We start from the raw sequence: 14,303 nt of genomic DNA, 5'->3' as shown, positions 1-14,303 counted from the left end.
TTTTAATTCTGTTGTTATTAGTTGTATTCTTTGAAACGATGTGAATAGTCACCACTGTGATTCCTTTAGGAGTGAGTAGACATCCTTAAAATTCTAAAAAGAAGGTTCTTTCTTTTGGTTGACCTATGTTTGTCTCATGAGTTTGTGGGTGGCTTTTAGTTACTCTTCTTGGTTGTGGTCCTTATCTGTAAGGGCATTCTTTTCTTTATTCATTGTAGGTTCATGTGGGAGAGTATGGTGTACATTGGAATTTCTTTTTCACACTTGCAGCTGTATCCATTTTAACATTCATCATTAACATTCATCCCCAATATTGCGGTATTCTAGGTTCATTAATTCTAATAGGTATATCCCTAATTTGTTTAGTCTTTTTTATACTTTTTAGTTGGTTTCTTTTAGAAAATTAACTGATATACTAATTTTCTTGCAGGATACCAAATATGCTTGATGTCTGGGTTAAATGAGTATGTCATTTCTAACGAAAGGGCAATGAACATCATTAGCCAAAATAAGGAGGGAATTTTTAGTATATTTGGTAAGGACAATGTAAAGATCCTCCTTAATCTTCTTGATTGAAATCCTGTTTTGTTTAGGTTTCTAAGCTGGGGTTAAATTGTTCAATCTTTTTTCTTTTTTGGTTTTACCTATACAGCTGTTTTCTCTAAACCAGTCCTTAGATTTTCTAGCTTCTTCATTTATAAAATATATAGTACATTCTAAACCTTTCTTTGGGGGTGAGGTTGAGTGCTTGGCGGAAAGGGTGGAGGGGTGGGTAGGGTTGTTTCTGTCTTGTATACTTAGTTGATTCTTGAGAATGCTGAATGACAGGCTTTCCTCTCCCAGGAATACATGCCTTGTGTATTCCTTGTATTTCATTCTTTATGAATGAAATCTCTGATCAGTTACTACTTACTAATCCAAATAAAGGTTCTACACTCTTAGTTAAAACCTGCTAAAAACTACCCAAATGTTGAGCCAACATGTACTTGTACATACATACATACGAGGGGGGGGGGATTAGTTAGAAAGCTGGTGGCGGATCTAGCATCTGCTTTTGGAAAGACCCATGCTAGATGGTCAACTATTGATGGAACTTTTCAAACTTTATTCATGGCAGCTTATAGCAAGAATGAACTGGTCAATAAATGCTATGAATTTAAAACAGTACAATGATTTGGGATCCGCAAGTTAGAACAAGTCTCAATGACTGAAGGTAGAATCTATGGCAATGTTGCTGCAGAAAATTCAAACAATAACACTTCTGAGTCTAGCGGATAGAAGGGTTGGGAAGTGGGGGCATTCAGGCTCATCCAATTTGGTCCTTTTGTAAGACATAATGCACAGACTGACATCAACTTCCCAAGCTCCAAGGTTTTGTGATCTGCTCTTCCCTCATGAGTGAAATTTTTGGTATGATGGGAACACTAGAGAAATGCCTAATAGTTGACAAACTTTTGATGAGAGGAAGGATCATGGACAGCTTGTCTCTGTCTTATGCTTTGTTGATTATTTCCTGTCACAGTTGAGAACTTTCTTAAAGGCTGGTTGAAGGGATGAGAGATCCATTGTATGGACGCCCAAATCTTGCGGAATAAAGGGGCAAATTTCAAAAATTTCTCTCCCTTCAACTGGAAATCGCATTCCCTATTTAGAAAATCATATTTTCAAGGATCATTCTTGAACCATAAACTGAACCAGATCTGAACCAAAAGGAGTATGAGAGAATTATACCTGATACGGAGAAACAATATCTCCCAACGAAGGTGTTCACGCCCAAGGAAGGATCCAAAGACTGCTCCCACTGAAGATGGCGTAGTGCAGGATGGAGCAGAATCAGTAGTATTATTCTCCAAGAATTCTGTCATTCGCAAGAAACACCAGGATGGCACGTGAGCACAGCTTCCTATCAATTCTTTCTCGAAGAACTGATGTCAAGATCGAATCTTGACTTCTCCCACAACTGGAGATCGAACTGGCAAACAGGGCGGCAAGAACAAGGAGGCGGCAAGAAAGAATTCTGCAGGGTTGCTTAATTCTTTCTTCTGTGTTTTCAGCTCTCAAGGAGGATGTGAATTATCTCTCTCAAAGGCTGCCGCCCCTTTTTTTCTCTTGTAACCCTAAAGGATCAGCTCCTAATCCAATTAGGACTTGCTGATCCAAATCTGATTTGGATCAGACATCCCTTTAGGTGATAAGGATAAACCCTTATCTTATCTGCAGATTAGATTAGCTTTCTCCTAATCTCATTAGGAGGTTTTTAGATCTGAATCACATTCAGATCTGGACTCTTTGAGTGGATAGGGTTAAGACCCTATCCTATCTGCTAATCCATCTCAGAATTCGCCCCATATTTAACTAATTAAATAGCCAAGTTCGAAATCGGCTTTAGGCCCATTAAGCTTATGTGCTCACTTAACCTTCCTAACTGCTGCCCAGTTGGGCTTCCTTGTATGGCGTGGGACCCAAGCATTGATCTACACATCATCCACATGGGTTCGGCCCAGCCTTTGTTACAAGGCCTGGCCAAATACACTGCTATGAACAGTGCACCCCCTGAAACCCATCAAATGGGCTCTATGGGCCCAACACTTACCCTAAGTGGTCCCTGGGCCAAGCCACCTTGTAACACCCAGGGACTGTGGGCGGATGCAAGATTAGCTCATCAGGTATTATCCTCAATGGTCTTACACTTAACCTCTCAGCCCATAATGATCATACACTGCCCGACAAGAGAGGACCTCTCCCTCGGCTGCAAGGAACAGTGTTGCACTCTCCACTTATATGGATCCCGGGAATTAAAACCTTCTTGCAAACATTTTAGAAACCATAATATATATACTTTTATATCTCATATAAAATATACTTTGCAAAACAAATCTCAACAATTGAAATTGGCTGCCGGCAGTCTTGGTTTCCATCAGTGAGAGTGCATCCCCGATCATTACCTTTGTCCGACAAAGGGGCTGATCCTGTCACTATGATCACCCACTCGGATGAATTCTCAGACTGTCCCAACATACCCAGGTTTTGACCCCTGCTAAGAATCTCACTGATTGGTACATCAAAGACAGCCCAATCCAACACCTAGTGCAGTATCATAATCAAGTCTAGGGGTCGGGTGTAACTTTCCAGTTTTGCCCATCAATCTCCAAGGTCCAGGGCAATACTGGAAATCTGGTCCAGTTCATAGATTCAATTAATCCTACACTGTATGTGCCTAGGGTCTCACCCTGGCAGCTGAGACAGGCCACCCCAACCAACTTGGTGGCACAACAGTGTCAGCCTTATCAGGATAGGTCTCCCCAGACCGACCCACTGGCTGTGAACATTCTAAACTAACACGAGTCTCATTAAGTGTCCAGTTTAAGGGTATTACACAGAAACATACCAAGGGAACATGAATCAAATATGCACTTTTATTCATTTACAATAAACTCATAAAGTACATCATTCTGATTGAAGCTAAGGGCATACAAAACTGTCCAACACTGGTACCTACAAGGCATAAGTTAGAAAGGAAAAGCAATTGGTTGAAATTACTTGTCAAAAAAAAATTAATTGGTTGAAACCCTTTGCAATTTTTTGGTGCATTTAGTCTGAGAGAAATACCTTTATTTGTGACAACAGATCATGCTTGGATCAAATTCTTTGCAATAGAGTCAAAGGAACAGTGTATTTGTGGCTAGCGATAGGCAAGACTTTCAGGGGAGTTCCTTAGGCTTCATTTGGGAAGAGTGCAAATACAAGGTTTACAAATACTGTATACAAGGTTTTGCACTGAACATATTTGTATTTGCACTCTTCCCAACTGAGCATTGTATTTTGTTTTTTGAACAGAATGCATTGTCAATGTCACACTAACATACTGAACTACACTTTTTGTCAAGGTTCTAAATATCGATACAGGCTGATACACCCAAACCGGCCTATTGGCCTGTATCGAGCTGCACCTTTACTATTTTTTTTTTTAGTTTTTTTTTTCAAACTGGTTCAGGGGGGTCGGTTTAAGGCCCACCTACCCCCTGAACCAGGTCAGACCCTGAAACACCCACTGTAGGGGCGTATCAGGGGGTCACCGATACGATACGTATTGGCTGATATGCCTCAATACGTTTCGATATTTAGAACCTTGCTTTTTGTATATTATCATTGTACAGTTCCCTGGCATACATGGGTGCTGATGTGCTTTCATCTATATCAGTACAATGGTGCATTACATTTCAAAAAAAAAAAGGAAGAAAACATCACTGTGTTCAGTTTGGTTATAATGAAGTTGGAAAATCTTCCCTTTGTTGATGAATCTGGAAGATGATTGTATTTATGTCAAAGGCTAGGTTCTTTTAGGGAAATCAGCAGAAAACTTCCTATAAGGTGCTAGCACGAGCAATCCATTCGTTTTGAAAGTAAAAGCCAATAGACAAGGCTTTCATTCAATAATAAAAAAGGTTGGCTCACTATGCTTTGAGAAGACCTGTCAATAAGGGGATGGTATACATTTTTTTTCTTTAAATTAGATGCGTTTGAGATAATGAATTTGTAATTCATTTCATAAAACTATGTTGAAGTTTCTACTCTAGTGCTAGGTGATTGTTTTCTAAGAATTCATCAATGCTCTTTGGTAGGATATTGGGGTTTGTATCTTCTTGGTGTCCAATTGGGAAACTATCTTTTCTTTGGCAACGATTTCACTGGGAAGATGAGAAACAGTCAGTGGACACGGACAAGAATCTGGATTCTATCTGTTATCTTTTGGTATCCCTTCTGGTGGAACTTTAAACATAAGTGATTCAATTCAACATTATGTGCTTTGGAACTGAGAATGACTGTTTATATCCTGTTTATTTGCAATTCTGTTGTAGGCTATCAACTATCATCCTAGACAAGCACATTGAAAGAGTTTCTCGTAGAATGGTAATTGATAAACACTCTTATTAAAATTGTAACCATAGCTGTTACCATCAAATAATTGCAACTCTTTGGAACTTTGGTGCAGTGCAACCTGGCATATGTTACGTTTGTATTGGCACAAAACTTTCAGGTAATTCTCATTTTTTCTTCCACTAAAGTAAATAGTAATGGAAATTCACTAAAGTAGCTTTCTTATTATTAATAGAAAGTCACTACATATTTATTGTAAATCAAAACTGCTGAGTTTTGGGCTGATATAACATGTTTTTTATTTACATAGTGTTGACAGGTGTATTATATGTACTGTACGCAGGTTTAGTGCCCGCAGGGGTACTTTTGTAATTTTGTAGACCTCTTGTGTTGTACGGCCAGTATAGTATAAATACAAATGCTTCACTCGACTGAAGCTGTTCTTTTGAGGCCTTAACTCAGTAGCCTCTTCTTCTTCTTCTTCTTCTTCTTCTTCTTCTTCCTTTCCTTTCTTCTTCTCCTGCTCAACATGGTATCAGAGCAGGACCGTCCAAGCCTGGAAAACAACCAGCTGAGGTCTCTCTCCATTGTTGCGTAGAAGCTATAGTTCTGATGCTCGAAGACAAGGAAGAGGAAGCTATAGTCCTGCTGAGTAGGGTTCTGCTACAAGAAAGCTGACTGTTCAACTTCCTAGCGCAGAAAAAGGTTCTGCTTCAAGTTTTTTCTTCTTCATCCTTCATCCTTCAGCCAAGGTGCTGGTAATTGGAGTTGCTCGGCTAAGAAGCCTATAGAAAACCATCCTAGATGTATGAAGGAGGGTTCTGACCTGAAGAGAAGTTTGAGTCCATGACTGTACTGCCTATTCACAGTTCGGGTGACCTAGGTACTGAACTGAATTTTTTCCTGTTTGTGGTTCTCTTCTTGCCTCCTTCGATGGACTGTTAATGTCCCAAAATCTGAGTAGGGTCTGTCCCTCTTCCTCCGATTGTGTGTTGCTCTATTCAGCTCCCTAAGGGACTGTTGATGAACCCTAAACCCTAAGTGACTGTTCGGCTGCCCTGGAAAGTGGATATCAGCCGATTAGGTGTGGTGAACCACCACTCGTATTGCTGTTCCTACTGAGTTTTTTTTTCAGCTGAGAAGCTGCATTAAAGTTGTAAAACTGTAGGTCATTCAGACCTGGTTACACTGCAAGTGCAGTTCGTATATTGTTCTGTGGACTCCTACACAGTGTAGGCCATACAACCTAGTACTGCAGCTGCAGTGTTTGTGCTTGGTTCTCTGTGAAACTGAAAATCAGCAAGTGCCTAGTTGTGGACTGTAGCAGCTCTGTAAGGCAGTGTTCTGAACCTAGAAGTATGAATAGTGAAGATTCAGCTACATCCGGAATCTCTACAATGCTGAATGGAATGAGTGGGAGCAGTGACCTATCCTTTCCTATGGCTGTTGTTCCTCTTGATGGGTTAAACTACCTAGAGTGGTCAAGGGGGATCAAGCTATACATAACTGCAAGGGGAAAAATAGGCTACATAAATGGAAGAATCAAAGAACCACCTTATGGAAATGCAGAACATGATAGATGGGATCAGGAGAACAGTATGGTTATGTCATGGCTTTTGATCTCCATGCAACCGCAAATAAGGAAGAACTTCATGTGGGCTGAAACTGCAAATGAGATCTGGGAACAGGCAAAATCCACATATTCTGAACTTTGACACTATGCCAAGATTTATCAACTGCAAGTAGCTTCATCTACTTGTAAACAGGGGGAGAGGAGTTTATCAGTTTATTACTCTGATTTGTCCACTGTTTGTAAGGAGTTGGACCATTACCAGAATATTGATTGGAAGTGTGATGAAGATGCAAAATTGTATAAGAAACTTGTCTCACAGCAAAGAGTGTTTGCTTTTTTACATGGTCTCAATCCTATCTATGAATCCATCAGAGTACAAATTCTAAGTTCTAAGGATCTTCCTTCAATTCAGGAGGTCTATGCTCTTGTCCAGTCTGAAGAGAGCAGGAGAAACTTGATGAACAGCACCGGAGGGGATGCAATTGTGTTGGCGGCAAAGGGGGGTACCTCTACTAGTGGTGGACCTTCTTCCAAGAGAGGGGATCTCCAGAAGAAAGCAGAAGATAAGGAAAAATTGTGGTGCACTAATTGTCAGAAGCCCCGACACACCAAAGATACTTGTTGGGATCTCCATGGGAAACCAAAGTGGGCTCAGGATTTACCTAAGAAGCAAGGCTCAGATGTAATTAGAAGAGCCGGGCAACAAGGTACCAAGAAACACCACATGGCCAACATGGTTACTCGGGAGAATCAGCCCTCCACTTCTACTGTGACTCAAACACCACATGGCCAACATAGGTACTCTGGATCTAACCCAAAGGAGGATATTGTAAACTCTTTCCGTGACCATTTAGAGTTTTATGGTAGAGCAATTCGCCAGATGGATGCTCCTCCCACCACCTCTTTTGCATCCACATCAGGTAATCCTGCCACAGCTTTCCATGTTGCTTCTCACGACCTTGACTCTCCATGGATCATTGATTCTGGAGTGTCAAAACACATGACTGGTATGTCCTCTTACTTTCAAACTTATCACCCTCTTTCCGGAAGAGATAAAGTGAGACTAGCTGATGGATCATACACTTCCATAGCTGGTCAAGGAACTCTCTCTTCCCCTCGGCCTTACTCTTTCTAATGTTCTTCATGTTCCAAAATTCCCTATGAATTTGTTTTCAGTCAGTAGTGTTACAAATTCCTTAAACTGTTCTGTGACTTTTTTCCCTTCCTATTGTGTGATTTAGGATCTGGCCTCGGGAAGGACGATTGGTAGGGGACGTATGGTTGATGGATTCTATATGCTGGAGAATACGACTGGCCTTCATGTTACAGAGTCTATGAGTCAGTTCAGAAAGAGTAAAATGTATTTGTGGCATTGTCGTCTGGGTCATTTTTCTTTTGAGTCCTTGAAAGTTGTTTTCCTAGAACTGTGTAAGTCAGTGTCTGTTTCTAATTTTTCTTGTCAAATGTGTCAGTTAAGCAAGCATCGTAGAACTCAATTTCCTCAAAGAAATAGTAAATCTGAGTTTCCTTTTCACATTGTGCATTCTGATGTGTGGGGCACTGTTAATTTACCTTCTGAGAGTGGCTACAAGTACTTCATTACCTTCATTGACGATTATTCCAGATACACTTGGGTATATCCAATGCGAACCCGTGAGGAAGTACCAAAAATTGTCCAAGATTTTCAGCGGATGGTCTTCACCCAATTTTAGACCGAAATTCAAATATTTCAATCAGACAATGCAAAAGAGTTTTTTCATAGTGACCTCACGGAGTTCTTTGCTTCACATGGCTCACTTCATCGGAGCTCTTGTGCCCGCACGCCACAACAAAATGGTGTGGCTGAACGGAAGAACCGACACCTTCTTGAAGTGGCACGGGGTTTACTACTCCACATGAATGTTCCCAAACGATTTTGGCTTGAGGCCGTCATTTGTTCTACATACCTCATTAACCGAATGCCCTCTCGTTGGTTAGAGTACAAAGCTCCACATCAGCTTCTCTTTCCTAAGGCCCCTCTTCTTTCAATTCCTCGTGGTTTTGGTTGTCGGTGCTTTGTCCAAAACCTATCTCCCACCCGGGGGAAATTGGACTCTCGTGCTATCCCGTGCATATTTCTTGGCTACTCATTCTCTCAGAAAGGGTATCGTTGCTTTGATCCTGTTTCTCGGAAATTCTATGTCTCCATGGATGTTACCTTCTTTGAAGATGAGCCCTTCTTTCCTATTTCTCCTCAGGGGGAATGTAGGCATGAGGAGAAACTGGTTCAACTTCCTCCTCTTCCTACTACTTCTCCTTCTCCCCCTTCTCATTCTGATCCTCCACCTTTCCGTGTTTTTTCTCGTCGTCGTAAAGGCTAACCAGGTTCAAGAGCTGTGGAGAATTCAGAAGCCGTACCTCAAGTGCGATCAAATTCCTTGGGGGAAGATCATACTCACTCAGGTAACTTGACTCCCAACCTCCCTGTTGCTAATGATCTTGACCTTCCCATTGCCCACAGGAAAGGTGTTAGGTCGTGCACCACTAAACACCCCATTTCCAACTTTGTTTCCTATGAGAACATCTCACCTTCATTTCGTGCTTTTCTTACCTCCATTGACAGTATCCCTATTCCCAAGAATGTGGCAGAAGATCTCTTAGTACCAGAATAGACAAAGGCCATGAAGGAAGAAATCGATGCCCTTCATAAGAATGGCACGTGGGAACTTGTTGATCTCCCTAAGGGAAAGGATCCAGTTGGATGTAAATGGGTGTTCACTGTTAAGCATGGGGCTGATGGAACCGTGGAGAGGTATAAAGCTCGTTTAGTGGCAAAGGGTTTTACTCAAGTATATGGAGTTGATTATGCAGAAACCTTTGCCCCTGTTGCCAAAATGAACTCTATTAGAGTCCTTTTCTCTCTTGCTGCCAATCTGAATTGGGATCTACATCAGCTCGACATCAAGAATGCCTTCTTGAATGGTGACCTTGAAGAGGAAGTTTATATGGTTCAACCCCTCGGTTTTTTGGCTCAAGGAAGTGAACAAAAAGTGTGCAAATTAAAGAAGTCTTTATATGGGCTGAATCAATCACCAAGAGCTTGGTTCAACAGATTTCATACTGCAGTTCAGCAGAGGGGATACAAGCAATGCCAGTCAGATCACACACTGTTTGTAAAAAGAGTAGAAGGTAAAATGGCTGCCCTAATAGTATATGTGGATGACATATTTGTTACTGGTGACTGGAAGGATGAAATTCAAAGTTTGAAGGGCTTCCTTGCCACTCAGTTTGAAGTGAAAGATTTAGGACCCGCCAAATACTTCCTTGGAATTGAGGTTGCTCGATCAAAAAAGGGTATCTTCATCTCTCAAAGGAAATATGTCCTAGATTTGCTTAAGGACACTGGAAAGATTGGGGTTAAACTAGCTGACTCTCCCATTGACCCCAACCATAAGTTAAGTGGCAGCCAAGGTGAACTTCTTAAGGATGTGAAGCAATTTCAGAGGCTTGTAGGGAGATTGTTGTACCTCTCTATGACTCGTCCAGACATAGCATATGCTGTTGGTGTCCTCAGCCAGTTCATGCATGCACCTAGGTCCACTCATCTTGAAGCAGCGGAGAGAATACTGTGGTATCTTAAGAAGTTCCCGGGTGCTGGCTTATTATTCCAGAAACTTGGACATTTAAGAGTTGAAATTTACACAGATGCGGATTGGGCTGGATCTCAAAGTGACAGAAGGTCTACTAGTGGCTACTGCACCTTTGTAGGAGGGAACCTTGTTACTTGGAGGAGTAAGAAGCAAACCGTGGTAGCTAGATCCAGTGCTGAAGCTGAGTACTGTGCAATGGCACACGGAGTAGCCGAAGGTATGTGGATAAAGAATCTATTGGGAGAGTTGGGTTTTCCAGTTGATAAACCCATGACTCTACTCTGTGACAACAAGGCAGCTATAAGTATCACTACCAACCCGATACTACATGATAGAACAAAGCACATTGAAGTTGACAAGTACTTTATCAGAGAGAAAATCATCACAGGCGAAGTATGCACTCCATACATCAACTCTGAAGACCAACTAGCAGACATCTTTACAAAAGGGCTAAACCATTCCAGACACCAAGGTCTCTGTGACAAGTTGGGCATGATTGATATCTATGCCCCAACTTGAGGGGGAGTGTTGACAGGTGTATTATATGTACTGTACGTAGGTTTAGTGCCTACAGGGGTATTTTTGTAATTTTGTAGACCTCTTGTGTTGTACGGCCAGTATAGTATAAATACAAATGCTTCACTCGACTGAAGCTGTTCTTTTGAGGCCTTAACTCAGTAGCCTCTTCTTCTTCTTCTTCTTCTTCTTCTTCTCCTGCTCAACACATAGCATAGCTAAGGAGTTAGTGGGCCTTAGGCCCATTAGTTTATGTTTTAAGTTAAGAGTGTTTTTTAAGTTCTCACAAGTAGCCGACTTACTAAGGGCATACTTGTCTTTGTACTCTCTTTTATTTATGAGTATATATAATCTAATGAAAGGGGCGGCCAAACCTAATTTTGAGCTTCTCCCATTCTCTTCTATCTCTCTTCTCTCTCTTTCTCAGCAAACCTTTTCTTCTCTTTCTTTTTCTTCTTTCATTTACAGTTTTTATATCAAAACGGGTTGTCCAAACTTTTCTACTTGGTATCAGAGCAAGTTTAAAGATTTCTTGAGCTGCTCCGTCGTGCAGCCCTAGATTGGCCGACTGCATGATAATGTAAAGGGTTGGTCAAAGACTTCAGGTAAGTCCAGTTTTTTGGATTTTTTGGTGGAATTGCAATCCCTTGTAGCTGGTTTAGGGTTTTACACCAAAATCAAGAAGAACTGGAGAAAGGGGGAGAGTCCTGTTTTACACCAAAATCGGCTAGGGTTTTGGGCAGAAACAGTACAACATCACTTCGTGGCAGTTTCCGGCCGGAATACAACTCTCCAAACCCTCTACCAACTAGGCAAAAAGGTCATCTGAACTATAGAGAACCTATCTCTCCATACACTCTCTTAATCGAAGGGTGTATGGAAAAAAGAGAAAAAGAAAAAGAAGAAAAAAGAAACCTGCTCTGATACCAAGATGTACCAAGATGTAAAGTCTCGTAAAACTGATATAAACTTGGTAAAATTTAGAGAGAAAGAAGAAAGAAAAATAGAGAACAACAGCACAAAGGAAGATGGAGAAAAGAAGAGGAGGAAGAAGAAGAGCTCAAATATCTCTTCCCTCCCTTCTCTAATCCTTTTGTTAAACTTCAATCTTAGGTTAATTACAAGTATGCCCTTAAGTGGGCGGCCAGCTAGGCAGTAACATAAAGAGAACAACAAAAAGAAATAACAGGCCCATAAAGATAAGCCCATTAGCTAACAAATAAATAAATAACACATTACAAGAAAAGATACTAGGGCCCATTCGGCCCAGTCTCTCTACACTTTGTAAGAGGCAACATGGTCTCATGGAAGAGTTAAAAACAATTAGTTGTGGCTAGGTCAAGTGTAGATTTATGGCTCATGGTGTCTCAAAACTTCTTTGGATCAGGTTTTTGTTAAGTGAGCTTGGAATTGTTGTTGAGGAACCTATGATGTTGTATTGTGATAATCAAGCTGCAATCAACATTACCTATAATCCAGTTTAGCATGTTAGGATGAAGCATATCGTGGTTGATAGAGACTTCATAAGGGAGATGGTTACATTAGGAAAAGTTTGCTTACAATATGTTTTTTTGACTTATTATAGTTGGTTGTCTTTACCAGGGGAGTTACAAAGAGTAAGCTTGAACATGAACTATGCAAGTTGGGAATGTGTAATATTTACTCTCAAATTGAGGGGGAGTGTTGAGGAATTACAATTATTTGTTTATTTTATTTATTTGGCATTGTTGGGCCGAAGGCCCATTAGTTTAGGAATTCTTTAATTTGCTGATTTTTAAGTTGTTGACAGTATTTGACTTATTAAGGGTATATTGGACATTGTATATATCTTTATTTCTTAAGTATAAAAGCTAAACTGCTTCCATACATTATTGGTTTCTCTCATCTTTCTCTTCTTCCTCTCTTACAAATCTCTCTTCTATCTTTTCTTTCTCTACTATTTTTATTTCTACTGTTTTCTATACTCTAAGTATGTACAGGTATCTGGGTATTGGAAGTCAACATGTGAGGAGACTAATAAAACAACATTATATGAACCATAAAATGTTAAAAATAATAAAACATCATTATATGTATTGTCTAATTGGTTATTTTTTCATTAATGCCCTCCAAGATGTTTGCGGCTTGACAGGGATTCACCACCTCTTTTAGAGTTTATGCTCTCACCCGTTTTTATTGTTTTCCTGTTATAATGTTTAGTTGTAGTTCTTGATGATCATTAATTGGTTTTCTTTCTATTTTTCTTCTTTTCTCTTTTAACCAAAAATAGATCTTAGAGTTCAGATATAGAAATGTACAGTACTAGTAGTATAAGGTATAATGCTTTGGATCAAACCGGATTTTTGGTACTCATAAAATTTCATAATCGTCCAGGTACTAGCAATCCTAATGCTTTCAGATTTTATCCCTGGTGAACACACTTCAATACTGGAAGAAGCATACAACCGGAATTTACTGGGAACATTTCTTTTGGTATCTCCTTTTACTTTCTTATGAAAAAGCTTTTCTTTTTCCTCTGTATCCCTTTCTCTTTATCTATGTATCTATATGTAGATCTTTCTATCTATCTATCTATACCTGCATCAGGTTGAAGTTTATCTCATTTTCCCTGCAGGCGAATGTGCTCACTGGGTTGATAAATTTATATGTGGATACCATCTCAGAATCAACATTTGCAGCCTTTTCTATCTTAGTTGGCTATTCCATTGTTTTATCTGCTCTCATTGGGATTGCAGATTTCTCTGGAATCAAGTTAAAGTTTTGGTGAATTCAATTGGTAGAGTTCGTTTCTATAGTCAAGTTCACGATTTAGTACCAAGAAAGAAAGTTCACAATTTAGTACCAAGAAAGAAAGTTAACGATTGCCAGCCAATTAGATTGATTGTTGTGTTACATGTGTATAATAATCTAACTTCATGAATCTACTCATTGCAAATTAGAGAGCGAATGCTTAACATGGATTGGCATCAATAGAACTTAGGCCAACCTGAATTTTGGTACATTATATGATATTTCACAAGGTGTACTACGACCAAATATTCTAGTCAAGTTCCCTTTTCTAATATGCTTTATTATTATTTCACAAAGTAATCCAAGTTGGCCCAACTGAGTCCATTGTTTACGTTTGGAATGGATTTCAGCACGGAAAATGTGTTTCAAGTATTCCAACTGAACTGTCATTTGCTTGTCCTGTAATAATCCTTGTTAAAGCTGGCTGGTGAAAGTGCCCCCAATCACTTGCAACAGAACATGTAAAGGTGGACCATGCAGCTTTGCACAATTGAAGCAACTTCTTATGGATGTAACATCTATGAGGTTGTGTGGATATATTTTCCTTTATCCCGTTTTGATGCAAGCCAGATCCGATGGGTTAACCATATTGGTGAGAGTTGCAGCAGTCCCCCTATTTGGGTTACAGGGCTGGCAATTTTGACCCAACCCATTTGACCCTCCCACCTTGAAACCCCCTCCATACCCACCCATGCTAGTGGTGGGTCAATATGGGTCGAATGGCTCACCAGGGTCAGGGGAAAAAGGTTCAGGATGGGCTTGGGTTGAGGGTACCCATTAGGGTCAGGGTTGGTTGGGTCGAGGGGTTCATCAATGGGGGTCTGTTTCAGGGTTTGAAAGTATCAAAGTAACTTCAAAGGTTTCTCCTCAGACTCCGTGACAGTGAGGTTAGATGTTTGAAGGTTCATTCTCACACT

The 14,303-nt window shown here is 40.3% G+C and overlaps 1 protein-coding gene across 3 annotated transcripts in view; it reads left to right on the top strand.

Annotated features, from left to right (window-relative positions):
- Window positions 1–13,658, top strand: part of LOC104585626 (transferases, transferring acyl groups) — a 61,157-nt gene extending 47,499 nt beyond the window's left edge. For all 3 annotated transcript variants that reach the window (XM_010242569.3, XM_010242570.3, XM_088896054.1), the window contains 7 exons: window positions 219–345; window positions 431–535; window positions 4,623–4,752; window positions 4,860–4,911; window positions 4,994–5,038; window positions 12,970–13,068; window positions 13,211–13,658. In XM_010242569.3, coding sequence (XP_010240871.1) covers window positions 219–345; window positions 431–535; window positions 4,623–4,752; window positions 4,860–4,911; window positions 4,994–5,038; window positions 12,970–13,068; window positions 13,211–13,363 — 711 coding nt within the window. In that variant the 3' untranslated portion in view covers window positions 13,364–13,658. The remainder of the gene's footprint in view (window positions 1–218; window positions 346–430; window positions 536–4,622; window positions 4,753–4,859; window positions 4,912–4,993; window positions 5,039–12,969; window positions 13,069–13,210) is intronic.
- Window positions 13,659–14,303: the final 645 nt, after the last annotated feature.

Source organism: Nelumbo nucifera, chromosome 1 (genome assembly GCF_055504915.1).
Source record: "Nelumbo nucifera cultivar China Antique chromosome 1, China Antique-T2T, whole genome shotgun sequence".
In the NCBI taxonomy this organism is placed as follows: Eukaryota; Viridiplantae; Streptophyta; class Magnoliopsida; order Proteales; family Nelumbonaceae; genus Nelumbo; species Nelumbo nucifera.
The sequence above is the reverse complement of the archived record's forward strand: the minus strand, read 5'-3'. Positions and strand labels throughout refer to the sequence as shown.